Consider the following 18,185-nt stretch of genomic DNA (forward strand, 5'->3'; position numbering starts at 1 on the left):
CTTTATGCTAGGCTAAGCTAACTAGCTGATGGCTCCAGATCCTGACATTTAGAAAATGTCAGAAAAAAACAAATTTCTTGATCACCTCTTATTTAGCTTTACAAAACAAGTAAAAAATTAGTTTATTATTGACAATCTGTGGGGAAAAAAATACTTCTACTAAAAGTAAAAGGGGGCGTGCATATTTGTTAGGGACACCGTAATGAAACCAATCAACGTTTTACTTCCTGGGCATGAAACTAAACAGCAGCTGAAATATAAGGATCACACTCCACAGGACAGTAGGAGAAATCCACAAAAACAGATTGAGGAAAAGGCTCCAACAATGTAGTAAAAGTGTCAGAAAGAGTAGTATTGTGCTGGATCGACGGGACCAAGTTACAGAGGCTTTGAGAAAAAGGGTGATAGGGTGACGTGACCTCAGCCGGGTAAGAAAGCAAGGCGGCCGAACGATAGATGCTGCTGAAGTCAGAGCAGGAGACAGGGCTTTGATGCCGTCTCAGAAAAAGATGGAGGTTTTTCAGTTTATCTGCTTCGGAAAGAGGTGAATCTGATCTTGTGGCGCTCCTGCACTGCAGAGCCGCCTCACTTTCTCCACCTAGCTGGAGCTTAACGTCATTAACGCTGACAGTGCCGTGCTGCCAGTCGTTGGGCTGGAGATGGGAGGGGGATAGGAGGGGTGTAGGAGGACTTTTGAGAGTCTGAGAGAAGTGGACATTAGAGTAGATGGAGGAGAGATCAGTTTTGGAGGTCGTCTTGGCTCTGGTTGAACTTTTGGTGCTCTTCTTGCTCGTCTGAGGCCCTGAGAGCGGAGAGTAGCGGGGAGAGGAATGTATCTGGAGATTACAGACGCTTTGATAGAGGAGGTCCTGATCTGGGTTCAGCAGCTCACTTTCACCAAGCAAGATAACCTTATTGTATTTGATTTCAGTCTTCTCTGTTGTTGCAGGTCGCTTCATACTCTGAGGTGCAAAACAAAAATAAAAATTTAGTTTCAGGATATTTTTTTAAAATCTTCATCATTCAAAATAAAATACAGTTTTCCACTTTAACGTATTTCGAGCACCTTTTTGATTTAAAAGTAGCTTATTTACACATCCAGCTGATACAGAGCAAATTTGTATTAATTTGGAGGTGTGTTTCCTGCCACCTGCACTCTCTTTTAGCTCTGTTTTTGGTCTCTATCAACTGCTGAGGGAATCATGTGGCTCTTTAGCTGCTAAATCCTCCACTTTTCATCACCAGCTAGTCGCTTACTATGTCTGTCTGCCGTTTGATGTTGAGCAGATTGTGTACAGTGCGTTATTTTATTGCTTATTCACTGATAACAGCTGTCTGCAGTGGCCAGAAACGGTGGTAGGGAACCAAAACTGTAAAGTTGCAGGTCAGACAGCTAAACAATGAGCTGAAACTCTATAAACCTCCGTAAAGCCGAGGGGAGCCACAGATTCAGGTGATAATTCTGTGTAGGTTTTGTCTTTAGATACATTATCATAAAAATATTGATTATAGCTACTTTAAGGCTGAATAAAACTCATCTTATTCCACGCTGTCTGACAGCATTATAAGATGTTTTTTATGGCAGCACCTGTCCACCAAATGGAAATATTTAAGGGCTGAAAATTGCTTGCTTTTTCTGCCATCTAGTGGTTGAAATTTGAACCTTGCTGATTGCGGATTGCCTGATACTGATACAGACTATTAAAATTCCTGTTCTGAGATTAGAGGTAGCCTGTTGTCAAAAGTGTGACAGAGTTTAACTGTTTCCAGTTGTTTTCCTACTTTAATATCTACAAGTCATGTGCGAGCGCTGACATGTACCAAACCTGCTGGTTTGTAATCCTCTAGGTCAGTGGTTCCCAACCTGGAGGTCCTGAGCCCCACCAGGGGTCGCCAAAGCTCCACAGGGGGGTCGTGATTTTCAGGGTGTAAGAATTTATATACATATATAAAGTATAATATAAATGCATGTAATAAATATATGTGACTACATTTATTTTAGAAGTTTATATTTTTATGTATTTATTTATTATAAACCCAAGGTGCTTGGACTATTAAAACGTATGTATGATAGTGAAATTAAAAGAAAATCATACGGTCATAGAATTGTGTTCCTAAAAATATGTGGAAAAATCATCTGATACATTTCAATATACAAAGGAAATTAGATTTTGCTAATTTTAGACAAACCTCCTGCAGGTATTAAGTTCACTATTTAGGTTAATTGTACAGTTAATTGTTCTGTGCTGTTATTGTTTTTTATGCAATGAATATAATGAAATATACATAAAGATATTTAAAAAGAAGTAGGCTACTTTTTTTTATTGTATGTGAGTCGGTGTGGTGGGGGTCGTCAGTGTATATACAATAGTACAACAGAGGTCCCTTCAGAAAAAGACTGGGAACCACTGCGTTAGGTAACAAAAAACCAAAGGAATCTACCTCCGAGGCAGTTTTTGGGGTCCAGTGGGCCAAGCTGCTTTTTGAAGGATCAGGGACGTCCTGACACAGCTTCTGTTTCACCCTACAAGGTTATTTGTCAGGATAAACGTCACAAAATGAGAAAATGTTTTTCATAAAAATTATTAACTCATTCCAAACAGACATTTTCAGTCATGCCGTTTTGTGCAAAGCAGGACACTGAGCTTTGAGTAGGTTTGTGTTTTTGTGCTTGTGTTGTTTCGTGTGGGGTGTCATTGAGGCAAGGAAGAGATCTTACATCTTACTCTGTGCCAGGCAGCCCATCAGCCCCAGCGCCACTGAAGGCAACATGATAGGAAGGAGGACACACATCACTATCGAGATTTCCTCAGAGCCTTCACACACACACAGACAACGTTAGGTTAAAGATACAGCAATATATTGTTTTTACTTTCAGCGTGTGTTTGTCCAGTCCTCACCTATGTGCACATTAACGGTGGGCCCAGCAGCTCCGGCTCCAGCGTCAGTGTTGGCCTGCATGGAGATGTCGTAGTTGCCAGGCGACAGGTTCTCCAGAGTGTAACGGTGAGCGTGACCCGACACAAACACTCCTGAATAAACGAGAACAGGTACAACATGGACACAATGTGATGAGGTAATAAAAGTATGGATAAAAACAAAAACAAAGGGAAAAATACAAAAAAATTGATATAATAAAAGAACTGAAATAAGCTGTTTATAAGCTTGACCTCTCTTGCTCTCTGTAAGTAGGATTATAGGATACAAAGATAAGGAAACTGTTGTGACCTGAGGATTTATTGGCCCTCAGTGCCTTTGACAAAGTATATAGAGTATTGGTTTTAAAAACATTTTAAAACAAGTTTAGGGTAACGGTCAGAATCTAATCAGGTTTTATTTCAGGGTTAATATTCCAACAGAACTACAGTTTAAGTGTTTTACATGTAGTATTTACGATTTAGTATTTCTGACGTTGGACCTGTGCACCAAGTAAACTGGACAAAGAGTCTGCAGACATGCTAACAGCGATGTTAGGCTGTTTGATCGCTAGAGATATTGGCGCTAGAGAGGATCACCAGAGTCATTAGGATTCATCCTCTGTGCAACATGGACATCTGTGCCACATTTCACGAAAATCCAACCAATAGTTGTTGAGACACTTAACTAAAAGCCACTCACTCCTGGCTGGTTGGTTTGCTGGTTTGTAGCAGAGTGTGTAGTTGCGGAGGAAGCCATGAAGCAGCTCCACAGGTACAGGACCCCAGATGAGCTCCACCGTGCTGCTGGAGATCTGCCGCACCTCCACTATAGGACCAGCTGAGGGGGCTGTACGGGCAGAGTGATAAGACCAGGAGGGGGCGATGAGGATCAGCCACAAGACATGTTGCTGGATCTCCACATTTTGGGATGTTTTTTTCCTGATAAACTGAAGGATTAAGTTCCTTTATGTGTTGAGAAAATCCTCCTGCTTCTTCGGCTAAATAAACTATTTAAAAAGTAGTAAAGTAGTATAGTAGTATATAATAGTAAAACATTGACAGGGACCATGGTATGAGTACTTTAACTTCCAATACTTATAAATATTGCTGATAATACTTTTACATACTTTTACTTAAGTAAGGTGTTATGACCCAGCTCACTACGGGAAGCAACATGAAACCAGGTGGATTAGGTTAAGTTTTTTTTTAAACTATACATGGCCCTGAACAAGGATTAACATCTTAATCTTATGGCTGACATAAGGTTTTGAATGCAGGTCTTTTACTTGTAGTGGAGTATTTTCAACCTTTTTTCAAAATAAAAGAATATATTTGTGACCTGTTTTTTCTAGATGTACCTACATCTTTGGTAGGAATGATTGGGCTTGTGGCTGAGGGCCACTCTGGGTAGGGAAGTCATCCTTTTAAGTAAATACATGCTTCACACAACAATCACACACCCAGTTCTAACTAAATAATCATTTGATGATTCTGAAGTTACTTTTAAAGGCATGAGATAATACATACACCGTGGAGACCACGTACCTCCTTGTCGTGTGTAAATGTGGACCGTGCTGTTCTGTCCTGCCCCTCGTTCTCCATACAGCGCTTTGACAGAAACAACGTAACGCTCCATCGGCTTCACTCCCTCTAAAACAACACAAAGATGAAAGTACATATCACTGTCCAAATAAATACGATTGGGAATTCTACTTGATGAATCAAAAGAATGTGTTTTCTGTTCCACGGCTACATAATTTCAGCTCTAAATAGGCAAAAGGAACATGATATTTTACACATTTAGCTGTTGGATCACCTGTGATGACCAGCGCTGTACAGGAACTATTCAGCCTTTCCCAGTGTAGGACGCTGCTGTTTTTCTCACTGACGGCACTCCACTCTACCACAAAGCTGCTGGTTGACCAATCAGCTGGAGCCGCCCAACGAACATCCAGGCCACTGACATTAAGAGGACTTACAGTGAATTGGCTCGGGGGCGGCGGCTCTGAAGAGAAATGACGAAGAGAAATACGTTTGTAGGCATCGGATTATGTACAGCAAAAACAAATTCCTGATTTGAGAAGTTTAATATTGTGATTTCAGTATTTCTTCTATTTTCTGCAAACATCAAATGCATATATTACTGTATGTTTAATGTTTTTAATTTTCTGGTCTCTGTTGTCACAATGAACCAACGGTAAACCTTTGCAGCACAAACATGTTGTTATACTTTCAGGGTCTCTCTTTATTATTTAAACTGCAGGGAGCGGTGTCCTCATAAAAGAGGAAAAAAACATCTGTTGAATAGGAATATACAGACGGGGGACAAATGAAAGGAAACACTTGAATAAATAAGTGGAGAAACATAACAAACGCAGATGCTTCCATACAGAGCCTGAAGGGTCACTACATGGTTTGATGTGAATCAGGGTGCAGTATGCTTGAAAAGAACTAGTTCATACTAAGTATCATCCAACGACATCTAAAGACAAAAATGTTTTGTCTTTTGTGTGTCTTTGCAGTCTCGTGTCATGTTGCAAAACCTTTCCTCTATTTCAAGCTACAACCTGCTCTGTTGCGCAGCATAATGTGATTACAGTAGGTGTATAGCAGCAGCAGGATGTGGTGCCTGGAGCTGGGGTGGCAATTCAAAACATAGATCAATGAACAGACGGCAGCTGCAGCGGCAACCACTTGTTTTATATTGGAACCTGTTTAAACTGATCAAAGTAACTAAGTTCAGGTGTAGAATTTGAGTCTGGTGATGTTGACGCAAAGTGTCCGTGACTGCACCTTAATGTCATGACCCATGCAGGAATAAAGTGAGACCCTACCTGTCTCAGAAGTTCCAAGGAGCCACATTCGGGCCTCTGGCGAGGTCCCTGCAGAGGTGGAGGCCGTCAGAGCGCAGGAGCATCGTCCAGCCGGGAGGCGCAAGTCACAGGAAGTGCTTGTGTGGGGCAAATCTCTGCAGCTGCCGCGATCGTTCAGTACCTGAGCGCTTTCTGTCTGACAAGTCACATTGAAGAAGAGAACTCTGCCGTGGGCTAGAAAGCGAGGCAAGGGCTGAACGGTGTAAACATGAGAGAAAACAGAAGTGAGCCGCTGTGAGGCGAGGTTTCAGTCATATTACATCAATTCATAAAAACGTTATGAAATTTTTCTCTTTCACCACTTGAATTACAATAACGCAATAAATAAATGATTTCAGGGAGATATAAAAATAAATTAGGGACAGTCAGTGAGGAGATGCTGATTAAAAACTAATCAGATCCAAAAGTTATTAAACTGTAAAACTCTAAAGCTCAAAGTGAGCACTCGTGACTCAGACTCACACACAATTCGACACACACACACCTTCCAGAGCAGTGAGATGTGTCTCCAACCATCCTGGTCTGTTTGGTTCACTCGCCTCCAGAAGGCCGGTGCTGCGGATGGAGCTGGTAGATGGAAGAAGGAGATAAATATGACAAATAATTTGAAGGAGATGAAGCTGAACATGTTGAGGGAACACAATGACAAGTGGTAAGCATACTTTTAGTGAGCCAGCAGGGAAAACCAGAAAAACATTCACATGCCTTCTACAGCAGTGGTGCTTACAGTGAAAGCATGAGGTGGAGATGTTTTGTAGGTTCAGGTTCATACACTGCAGTTTAATTATGGTTGGAGAAAGATTACTTATAGCTGCCTGTCTGCTTCCTTGCTTCCACAGAAAGGTCAACAGGGCAGCCTAAACGATGCTGTGTCTTGCTGAAGGGCACCTCAGTGGGGCTGCTTGAGAATATTGAATTTGTATCGTCTTCTTATCATCACTGCTGTGAACCAGCACCAGTTTCATTGTTAAGTAGGACTCTAGTGACTGAAACTTTCAACAAGCACAATGCACAAGTTCGTCTGTTTCCTCTCACCGTCCTCTGCTGTCCTCCCCTGGCAGGCGTTGCTCCACCGGCTCCAGGGACTCTCTGGGCCCTGGTAGCTGTGACGAAGCCGGACGGTGTATGAGGTGTCCGGTCTGAAGAGACAAACCAGGAAGCTGTAGTCTGTCACCGTCACATTGTTGACCTGAACATCGAGCTGTACAGGAAAGAGAAAGTTAACGTTTTACATTGTGTGCCACTTTAACATTACAAAGTGTTAAAAAGGTGTGTTCTTAATTCTGAGAAACAGGATAAATGCTTTATGAATGAATGTGCTCTTTCATGCAGGGGTGTGGTGTGGTTTTGTGTTTGGGCATATTTGGGAGTGGCAGACCTGTCCCTGTGCTGTGAACTCAATTTGGGATACCAGGTTTCCTGCTTTGATTTCAGGATCAGACACAGGGAATTCAGCCAATTTGCGTCTCCAGACGACATTCAGACACTGCGGTCTCCCAGCGACGGGCTTTACACTGTTCAAAGTCGATGGAGGTAATATCACTGAGAAAGACAAGGAGAGAAGAGTGAGAAAGACCTAAGAGAGGGACAATAAGGGTGCAAGTAGGAGAAGGACAAAGGCCTCACCTTCAGTCCTACCAGGCTGACACCGACGTTGTGACTTTATCCTGTACCCGCTGTGGCCGTGTGCTGTGACGGTGATGCAGAAGGTAAACCTCACGGATGAGCCACTAATCGCCGTGCAGCTGGTGTCAGACGTGTTGCAGGTGAACGTATTCTGATAGCTGTTCGTTGTTGAGGCCTCAGCTCTGTGAATCCCCAAATGCACATAAACATAGAAACACACACACATAAACAAACACACACATACACACACACACACACGCACACACACACACACACACACACATAAATACATGCACACACACACACGCACACACACACACGCGCACACACGCGCACACACACACGCACACACACACACACACACACACGCGCGCGCACACACACACACACACACACACACACACACACACACACACACACACACACACACACACCACAAGACTAACCATACATGCTGTGCAATATTACCCAACTAACAGATCGTGAGGTGGAAGCTGCGTGACTCAGTGTATCAAACACGCCATCAAAGCCTCACACGAATGTGAGATTCAAAGCTGATTACAAACCAAAGCATTTGCATAAAGCACACAGAATTAAAACAGCAAACAATGATGCTGGCACACACTTGCAAACACGTCCACATGCAAAAAGACAACAGTTTGCTATTGCTGAACAGGGACTTGGCTAATCCATTTAGACTGGATCATTTTTAATCTCTATACAAATAAATGTTAGTTGGTGAACAACTTTTCAACAACACTTCAAAGAAACCATCCAAAGTGCAAATTTGCTTTTTGGGGGTATAGTACTGCCGGGCATTCAGAGGGAATGTGTAAAACCTTCCAAGTGTATAAGAAATTGAACATAACATATCAGATATTAGATAAAATAAATCTGAGATTATTTTTGTTTCCTGCTTGGCAGCCACACAGTGGAACATTTCATTTTCCTTCTGAAATGGATGGAAATGACTGTTTCTCAACAAATGTAATAAAAAGAGTAAATTCAAACTGTTTGTCATCCTCTCTCTAATAACTGTATCCTCTGTTCCAACTTATTACTAATAACAACTGATTTTGTACTTGTTGCACAAACTCCTACAAAATGATTTTGCACAAATTTTAAACAAATTAAGGAATTCCTGAAGGGTTAGAAATACTTTTAAGTGTGTTGCATTCACAGAGTGAATGTTCTGTTATTTAGATATCTATAGTAATTATTACTACTGATTTATTTTCCAAAAAATATATATAAAATACATACAGGAGACAAATTAAAGAATAAGGCAAGCATTACTCTATATGTTTCATAATGTCAACAAATATTGTCTGTGTTGTAGAGCTGCATTGTTGTCTTTTATTATGACAAACATGGGCACTGTAGTTTATTTTTTGTCAATCCCACAACACTCGTCCTGCTGCCGTTAACACTCACTATGAAGTTAAGGTTGAATAACGTTCGCTAAAGTCTAGAGCGCCCAGAAGTTTGAGAAAATAACTGATCCTTTTGTAAAAAATGAAACTACATATTTGTGACACATTTTTAAAAGATTTACGTCTTCAGAAGGAACAAATGGGCTTCGGGCTGAGTGCCACAGAAACAGTAGGGTCAGAAAGTATTGACTTTTCATACAATTTGTTGACAATAAGGAAATTATAGATTAACACCAGCCCCATCCTTTAAAGAAAACAAAAGGAGTGGAGAAACACTAGATGCAAATGCTTCCATACAGGGCACAAGGGCTCACTGAGTGGGTGATGTGTATGGAAATGATGTAAATCATAAGCTGTAATCATAACCTCCACAGTCACGAGATCCCAGTTGAACAACAACTGGAGATTTGTTTAGTATTTGCATCTGCGTCTCCACCACCGTCATATCTTTCGTAAGAATGGTGTTCATCTCTCCAGTAGAGTACCAGAGACTTGGACAATCTATAACAGGGGCGACTACAGCTGTTATGGAGGCTTGTGGTGGCCTAACAATACACTTTATGCTGTTTTTCCCTTTAATTTGTCACCCATCTGTAAATCTAACTGTATACTGAATCTCCTTCAAATGGGAGAATAAACTCTAGAATTATTAAATCCAAGTCAAACATTGACTACACAAATAAAAATATGCCTTTTTTCAGTGAAGTGTTGTGAAAGACCTCTGAATCACCCAAACAATATAACAAACTATACAAAGTGTGCCACAAAACCTGGACGAACTGAAGCTGAAGCACGCTTCATGTACTTGTTGGATGTGTTCGAGCACGACTTCTGGCATATTAAAGGAATGTTTTGTCTCACCGAGACATCCTTTGAACTTGCAGAGTGTAGTGTGTCACTGGGGTGTCCCCAGCCTCCCAGCGGCAGGTGACGTTAGCCCGATTCAGGAACACACAGCCAATTAGCCGCGGGGGTCGGGGGGCAGCCGTGGAGGTTGTAATGGAGAAGGAGAAGGCTGAAGGAGAGAGGCGGGAGTTAACGGCATGGAGGGGCTGCAAGTCCTCCAAAAGGAAGTTTGGACTTTTTGGTTTGTTATGAAGTTATCTTCAGGCTAAAGAAAAAAACAGGTGTTTTTATGGAAAAGACATCATAGATGCAATCTGTGTGCAGAATATGCTTTTAACTAGGAAATAGATTTTTGGAAAGAATAAAAAAAAGAAGGAATGTGGGACAGATTAGCAGTAAGGAAATTAGTAAATCTGTTATGAGCCAACTGTTGCCACACGTCAGCACTTAAATCTTTCTTGAGGAACTTATTAAAACAGCCCTTAGGAGAATCATATCGGAAGCCAATTAAACCATGTAAGATGCACATTATTTATCTTGTCAAATATTTATATGTGAGGCTGCAATTGCTGTTTGGTCTGAGGTTTTAACAGGAGATCTGACTTCCACGACTGGCCGCTGGGCATGTGTGGGGATAATCAACATGATCATACTAGATCTTACATAGCGTGCCTTCTTTTTAATATATATGTCGCTGCCTTTTTCAGGAACCTTTCCAGAACATTTGTAGGAGCTTAACTTTAACTGTGTCACAATGTTGCTGGTTCAATATTTGTTCCTGTTTTTGCTATCATTTGCCGTTTTGTCTTTTTCATCATTTGTAAAGATTTTTGCTGTTAAAGGTTGAGAAATAAAGAGCTCATTTTGGCTCTCAAGATTTAATTGTCTCTTACAAGCAGACCTAATTTAATTTTTTGGGGCAACTTTGGGCACAGAACTCCACAATAAGTTGAACAGCACACATACGTTTGACACATATTGCTAACGATACTACTGATGTACTGTATCTGTCAGAACCACATACACAAGTACTGATACGTATCAGACCTATGGATGTGTTGTATCCATCAAAACCGGTTAAACCACATGGTGATAAGCTGTGTCTAACTTTCTCCTGCTTGGTGACATCTAATCTATATAACAAATCATCATCTCTGTCCAATGACGGTTTGTATCCCCCAACCATTAACAGCACATATCACCACACTGGGTCTGCTCTGGATTACAAAGGGGGGGGTACGTACCCAGGGCAAGTCCGACCCCCAGCAGGCAAGTCCACACCATAGCCAGGCTCCGCTCCAGGAACACCTGCTGGTCTCTCCTGGCCTTGCAGCCCTGCTCACTGGCACACTACCTGCGACTCAGCTCGAGGAGCCTGCACTCCAAACAGTTAAACATGAAAAGGAGCTCACATTGTCTTTTCACACTGTCAAAGTCTGAGTGACGGCACAGGATGCCCCAGAGTGAGAGGTCACATTTCACCATTTTGGAATGGCTTCCTGTGTAGTAAAAGTTTCATTGCAACATGGGTTTCAGCCATAATGAAATGCAGAAATACAGAAGTTAGTTCAAGCAGAGACAATCTGACTTGCTGAAGTGGGTGTGCAAATGTGTGGACTGTCACGGTTTCTTCAAAATAAAGACAGAATTTCAGGTCTGACCTTTAAATGTTAGCTCAGACTCATCATGTTGGTGCCACAAACACGAGGGAGCAGCTCTAGATCTTCCATTTATCTAAAGCCAGAGTGTGAAACTCAGGAACATGTGTACTGTTAGATACACCTGAAGTAAAATCTCTGCAATACATCCAGTCTTTGTATAGCTTTTGAAGTAAGATTCAACTCATTTTTGGAACTGTTGGTTGTACTGGACTATTAAGCATTTATAAGCAGTGTGTAAACACACAATAAGTGGTTTATAACACACTATAATGTAGGTATGAGTAGATATAAGTATTTATTAATGTATTTGTTAACAACTCTCTCTCCTCCTGTGAGGGACACAGTGGTGGAGGCTGCTGTATAAACAGATGACGATACAGTAAAACACTGTGGTAATAGTATAAAATATATCCTCATAGGAAAAGTTCTCTAATAAACACTCATAAAACGTCCCTACAGCTGAGTAGAACTACATTATAGTGTTATAAACCATTTATTATATGGTTCTGATAAATGTTATTAGGGGGGATTTAAAGTGTCCCCTTGTATGCAATTGGAAATTGATTAATTGACAAAAATGCTAGAAACAACTTTCAATATAATGAACCGCCAGTAAAAATGACTAAAGAGTTGAATCAATGCCTCTTTGACACTACAAGCTTCATAAATGTATAACTTTCTGCAGTGGAGGGAGAAATATCGAGATATTTTATTTGAGTAAGAATAGAAATTCCACAATGTTATTTTGTTTATAATGTTTATAATTTTACAAAGTAAAAGTACAGAAATATCCGGTGCAAAATGTACGTTAAGTAGGCTAAAGTATCATATCATTGGATTATTACTACTGATGCATCAACATCAGCAGTGAGGTGATGTTTAACTATCTCATGAACTGTCAGGTACTTCAATCTCCAGCAGTACATCATACATTAGAATCAGTGTACGTGCTTTGTAATTTAAATACTGATTTTCAAAATAACTACAACCATCAAATAAATGTAATGGAGTAAAAAGTACATATGTGGAAGTGTAAAGCAGCATAAAATAGAAATACTCAAGTACCTCAAATTTGTATTTCTTGGGGCTGCTGTAATAAATTACATTTGATTGTAAACTAATAAACTGGCAACACAGTATTTGTCCACTGACAAAGTCCCACAGAGCTGCTGAGGTCAGTCACTCTGCAGTTTTTTTTTTCTAAAGAACTGCTCTTATTATAATAGTTACATTAAGGGCATTTATTAACTGTTTTCTCAATTAGCTTAATTAATGCCTCGTTTAGTCTTTGAAATGTCAGAAAAAGGTAAAGGTGCCGTTCACAACCTCCTTGTCTTAAAGGTGATATCTTCAAATTATTCATCTTCAAAGCATCCTGCCGCCAATCGATTATCAAAATTGTTGCAGAATAATTTTCTGTCAGTCAGCTAATCAATTAATGACTAATGCTTCGGCTCTAGTTACAGTTAATGGAAACTCTAAAAAACAAAATATATACACATTTAGTAGTAAAACTAAAACAAATCAACTTCAATATTCGTTTTTTAAGCCATTAATTCCCTACAAAACAATTATTGGAATAAATATGCATGTTTAGTGTTTATGGCTGAATGGTTTAATTACATATTAAGCTATAGTGGAAAGACCATAGATACTATTCGGAATAATAAAGTTATTAAGAATACGCACCTGTCAAGTAGGAACTTTCCACCTTTGTTTATTTGCTGAAGAGTTAATCATCTCACGAGCTACAGATAGTACACATCCTCCTGGACCTGGTCCAACAAGTGCACGAGTTTCAGTTTAAGTCGCGCGGTAAAGTTCAGAGACTCGAGCGCTATCTGAAAAACATGACTGGAGAAGGTTTGAGCCAAAACCACGTCCACGTCCCCGTCGCCGAGTCCATCTGCAGCTGTTACGCAAGAGCGGCAGCCTCTCAGCTTGTAGTGAACACATCTGGTCCGCCCAGCTGTTCGTCACTGCCCCGGTCTAGTGTCAAATGTGGGGTTCGTGGTCCCCTGGGGGGTCGTGGAAAGCTTTCCGGGGAGATCCGAAAATGAGGATTTGACTCCAGGACTCTTTAATCCGCCTGACATTTACACAACTAAACAACGAAAGTAAACCCATCGAACAGGAAGCCGGTTTCACTTTCAGACAGTTTAGAGAGACAACGTCTCTAATGATGCTCCACGGACTCATCTGGATTTAGGATCTTCTTATTTTTTATCTGTGCAAAAGCAGTCATGGTAAATGTATTATTCATATTTCTACATCTCACTGCAGCGCTGACTCACTCGCTCTCCACGTTGTGTTAATGATAACAAAGAAAACAATTAAGAAGTGAAGGAGAGCTGTGCAGCTGCAGCACGTCCCAAAACAATATCGACCTGATTGTTTTGTTTGATTTCATATCTAACAGTGACGGTCCTGCAGTTACGCAGGCTGTCTTGAATGACTAATGGCACACATGAGCACGGCAGCTATTAAAAATGCATCACACACATACATAACACCGGTGTGTGTAAATACATGTGTGACAACATTCAACAGATTTTGATTGATGCCCCGAAACCAGTGCTGCTCTAATCAACTTCATACTTTAACTTAACATTAGCTTTATCCTTAAAATGACATCCTGACAAGTTGTTGTTTGAAAAATACTCTGAAGAATACTCTGAAGGGTTGCTCTTTAGCACAGTCGAGAAGAAGAAGAAGAAGAAGAAGAAGAAGAAGATCTTGTAGTTTTCAGGGTCCAGTAAACAAGGTGATATTCAGTAGGATGCTTTTGTACTGTTCTACGCATGTGTACAATCATGTTACGGAGCAGAAAATAGGCCTTTTGTTATGATTTTCCATGCACACAACTTTATCACAATGAGGAAAAGGAGAACAATCGACACTTCTCCGGGGACCCAGACCTCACCCCTCCTAGTTTGAGCTACATTTGCGAGGCAGAGGCAGACACAGCTGCTGTATCCGAGGCGAGGGGCTGGCAGAGTGGGCTGCCCGGCTAACTATGTACGGGTCGTATCCCTCAAACAGGGCCTTCCTCTCTTTGGGACTGGACAGCTCAAGAAGTCTCTGGCTGGCTGAATAGTTTCTCGCTGCTCTGGAGACGAGCCAGCACGCCGAGTGCTCTCCTTCAAACTTTGGGTGGTCATGCTTAGGGGCTGCGAAGATAAAAGTAATCACGTCAAGTAGCAAGGAAAGCAATGTGATTAAAAAGATGCCACAATGGAGAAAGATGCATGCTGGAAAGACAGACTTACTAGCAAGCAGCTCTATGTGTGCAGATGCTTTGCAGGGTATGTGGGTCACTGGTACAGGTTTAGATTTGTGGCCAGGACCCTCCAGAACCAGCCTTCTTTTTGGTTGTGCAAGCTGGCAAATTCGTGTGGTGGCGACTGACGTCTGCGTCGCTCTGTTCAACTACAATCACAGTTCAGGTCACGGACGAGATAATATGAAACACACACACAAAAAAAATATCAGACATGAGCTCATCAGAATCAGTTAAACAAATGAAACTTTTGGGTTGCTGAGTTTTGGAGATCTCGGCCCAAGAGATGTCTGCCTTCTCTCAAACATAATGGAACTAGATGGTACTTCAAAAAATACATTTGAAATCTCAACAGCAATGTTTCTTTTACAGAAATCATGACCCGGCTAATCAGGACAATCCACAGACCTTCTTGTGAGCAGTTTCATGTAGGAACTATTTTCTTTGTTACCGCGCAGAAGGAAGCGTGCATCTACTCATAGCTCAGTTGTGAGCTAGCTAACGTTAGAGATGCATGCTTCCATCTCTGTCGGTGCAGTTTGTTAGAGAGAAAATAGTTCCCACATGAAACTGCTCACACCAAAACAATCTAGATGGAGAAATAGCACTACAGGTAAGAGGAAAAATCTGTATTTTTGATTGTGGGGTGAACTGTCCCTTTAAAGACTACAAAAACAGCTGGAAAATATGAAACCAGTGAAACCACAGAGGTAAAAGCTAAAAAAAAACAAACCTACTGCACCACTAAAAAGCAACTAAGACCGACTCAAAGACAAAACTTAAGCCCTTTAAGTTCAGTTGTCAGACTTTCTACCTGACATCCTGGCCTTACTAACATAGTTTAAAATGCCTTGTGGCATTCTTGGAAAACTTCCAGCTTCCTCATGATCTACTACATGCCCAGAAGTTTTTAAAGAAATGCGTGAGTGTGTGTTACTCACAGGGGCCAGTAGCGGGCGGTTCGGCTGCCAGCCAGCTGCAGGGGCCCGAGGCTGAGCCAGACTACACAGCCGATCGGATGCAACGGCCCTGAGAGCCCATTCACTCACCTCCCATATGGGAGAAAGTCTGGGGAAGGATACAATAGATGGGCAGAGGAGGCCGGAGGAGGTAGAGGAGAAGAAAGGAAGAGGAGTAGACGTGGGCAAATGAGAGCATGAACAAGAGAAGACAAAGAGGAGCGTTAGATGTGAAGGAGAGATGAAAAGGTAGCCACAGTAACAGAGGAAGATGAGGAAACAGGAAAGAGGAGGGAAGGAAGTGGGCAGGGTGGTAGATGAGAGCAAAAGACACAGGAGGAGGATAAAAAATAGAGTTTAGAATGATGTTAAAGGTTCCCTGTGGAGGTTCATTGTCAACAAACTTTCCTCATGAAACATTTGTTCAAGTCCACTTGACTAAAATACTTTTGCTAGCTTGCAGTTCTTCCTTCCTCCTTTTGCTGGCGCGTTAATGTGTATCTTAGCACTTAATTGCCACCTGTAGATCAGTGGAATAGTGTGAAACCATTGGCGGGAATGTGTGTTGTGTCGAACAAACGAGACGAGGACCCGCTCATAAATACATTGCAAGTAGGTATTTAAATTATGGACAAGTCTCAAATAAAGGCCAGATTACCTGTAGCCTACTACAACAGCTCACATAGTAAATGTAGTATAATCCACATTTACACAGCACTAATTCCATCAGTACAAAAACTCGTTAGACTCGCTTCGTCTTTGCCGTTCTCTTGATCGATGTCAAGCTACCGCCAGCAAAACTCGACACTTCACATTAAAAGCTTATCTATAATGGGAAATCTGCAAGACATTTAATATGAAAATTCTGAAGGAAGTGTTGAGTTTCATTCACGGTAACTTAACACCTGACATGACTCTTGCTGTACTGATGGAATTAGTGTAGCGGAAGTTGACATATTAGTGACTTTATCAAAACAAAAGGCAAACATGGACGGCGTTTTCATTAACTGGGGGACAGGGGAAACTGGAAATAAAGACTTTGATATCTACCTGCCACTGAGGTAAATAAAGGCCCCAGGCCACTATTTGAGGCATTACAAGCTGGGAACTAAAGAACTAGAAAACTGACTCGTATGTACAATCAAAACATATTTTCAGTTCATGTAGTGGTGGGTTAGTTAGACATTAGTGGTATCATAGTAAGTAAAACGAATTATATTTACGCGACTTGAGTGCAGAACTTTTTACTTCTACACAGCTCCGACCAGCAGGGGGTTAACTCTACAAAGAAAAACAATTGTGCATGTCGTCACCAAAAAAAAACAGGGCAGGTTTGTAAGCCGAAGAGAAAAGTGGAGAGAGAGTGAGAGACGTACCAGTTTTGGTGGTGGATCCAGTCTCTGGTGGCAGCTCATCCAGCCAGTAAACAGAACGACTGGAAAATGGAAAAAAAAAAGAGGCCTCGTCAGAGAAAGATGGAGACAGAGAGAGATGGAGGGGGTCAGTCACCTACCGGTCCGGATATCTCAGTCGGTTGGGTTTCGGTTGAGCGAGCTTCTGTGTCCGAGTTGCCATGGGGACAGTCGAAGCTGATGGGGCAACAGAGCACATTGCTGCTAAAATTATCCCATCATCCAACCAATATCACAATGCCAACGACCTTCACAAACACGACTATAAAAAGAGTGTTTTGTTTCACACATGCGGGGACAAATGAACGTATGCCTACGGTATTTGCATCACAAAAGTTTAATGCAGCTGGCTTACTTTTACATTTGTGTAATTGTTTTGAAGCTTTAAAGCTTATAAAAGGAGAGAATATGATTTAAGACAGAAAATGTATTGGCTGCAATTTTGATAATGGATTTAAGTCCAAGTGTGTATTACTTTTTATTGTTACTTCACTTGGAAACCTTTTTTTAATGTGGGAAAAGGGAGATGTAATTTTGAAGGTAATGGAAACTTTTTTTAGTGGAAAAAACCCACAAAAATCTGATTATTATTCAAAGCAGAGTATTTTTGTATGTTTTAAGACATCATCGAAGTCATTTATTAATTCAAAACATGAGCTGCTTTCAGGCTCTCAAAATGTGAAGATTTGTTGCTTTTTGTTGATTTATGTCACACTGAGCTTTGAACTGTTGGCCACACAAAACAAACAATTTGAAGAAGTGACCTTGGGTAACTGTGATGGCCATTTTTACTGCTTTCTGTCACAAGCAATGGATTGATTTATCGTGAAAATAATGATTTGCAATTATAAAATGCTCCCATGTTGTAATACAACGTCTCACAAGTGGTTTACACCGTCACAATCTTTGGTTTATCCACTAATTCTTTCTAAATGCATGTTACACCCTCACATGAACAGCAGAAACCAACACAATGAATTTAAGCTTTAGCTGTAACAGTATCCATCCATCAGAAGTGTTTATCTTTCAACTTATTACTTAAAGCCACATTAATGTTTACCTGTAATACACCTGGAGCCGCTCGTTCTCTCGCGGTGACACAGACACCTGCTGGTTGCTAGGGGATCAGGTGACGCTGGTGGGGGTACAGTACACCGAAGATCGTGTATGTTAAGGG

At 41.1% G+C, this 18,185-nt stretch overlaps 2 protein-coding genes across 2 annotated transcripts; both read right to left on the reverse strand.

Moving 5' to 3' along the window:
* Nucleotides 1–239: 239 nt before the first annotated feature.
* LOC139297925 (interleukin-6 receptor subunit beta-like) lies at nt 240–10,341 on the reverse strand. Its single transcript, XM_070920735.1, has 14 exons — nt 10,300–10,341; nt 9,712–9,911; nt 7,418–7,599; nt 7,170–7,333; nt 6,827–6,992; nt 6,276–6,358; nt 5,753–5,984; nt 4,735–4,923; nt 4,464–4,568; nt 3,619–3,765; nt 2,901–3,032; nt 2,720–2,816; nt 2,443–2,524; nt 240–962 (listed from the first exon to the last, which is right to left on the reverse strand). The coding sequence occupies exons 1-14, from the start codon at nt 10,339–10,341 to the stop codon at nt 240–242; spliced, it is 2,544 nt and encodes an 847-aa protein (XP_070776836.1).
* A 3,944-nt stretch (nt 10,342–14,285) lies between these two features.
* Nucleotides 14,286–17,171, reverse strand: spmap2 (sperm microtubule associated protein 2). The gene is made up of 6 exons (XM_070920736.1): nt 17,110–17,171; nt 16,973–17,031; nt 16,820–16,877; nt 15,579–15,705; nt 14,627–14,786; nt 14,286–14,527 (listed from the first exon to the last, which is right to left on the reverse strand). Exons 1-6 carry the CDS (start codon nt 17,169–17,171, stop codon nt 14,286–14,288), a joined length of 708 nt encoding a protein of 235 aa, XP_070776837.1.
* Between the last annotated feature and the right edge of the window lie 1,014 nt (nt 17,172–18,185).

Source organism: Enoplosus armatus, chromosome 15 (assembly GCF_043641665.1).
Source record: "Enoplosus armatus isolate fEnoArm2 chromosome 15, fEnoArm2.hap1, whole genome shotgun sequence".
Lineage (NCBI taxonomy): Eukaryota > Metazoa > Chordata > Actinopteri > Centrarchiformes > Enoplosidae > Enoplosus > Enoplosus armatus.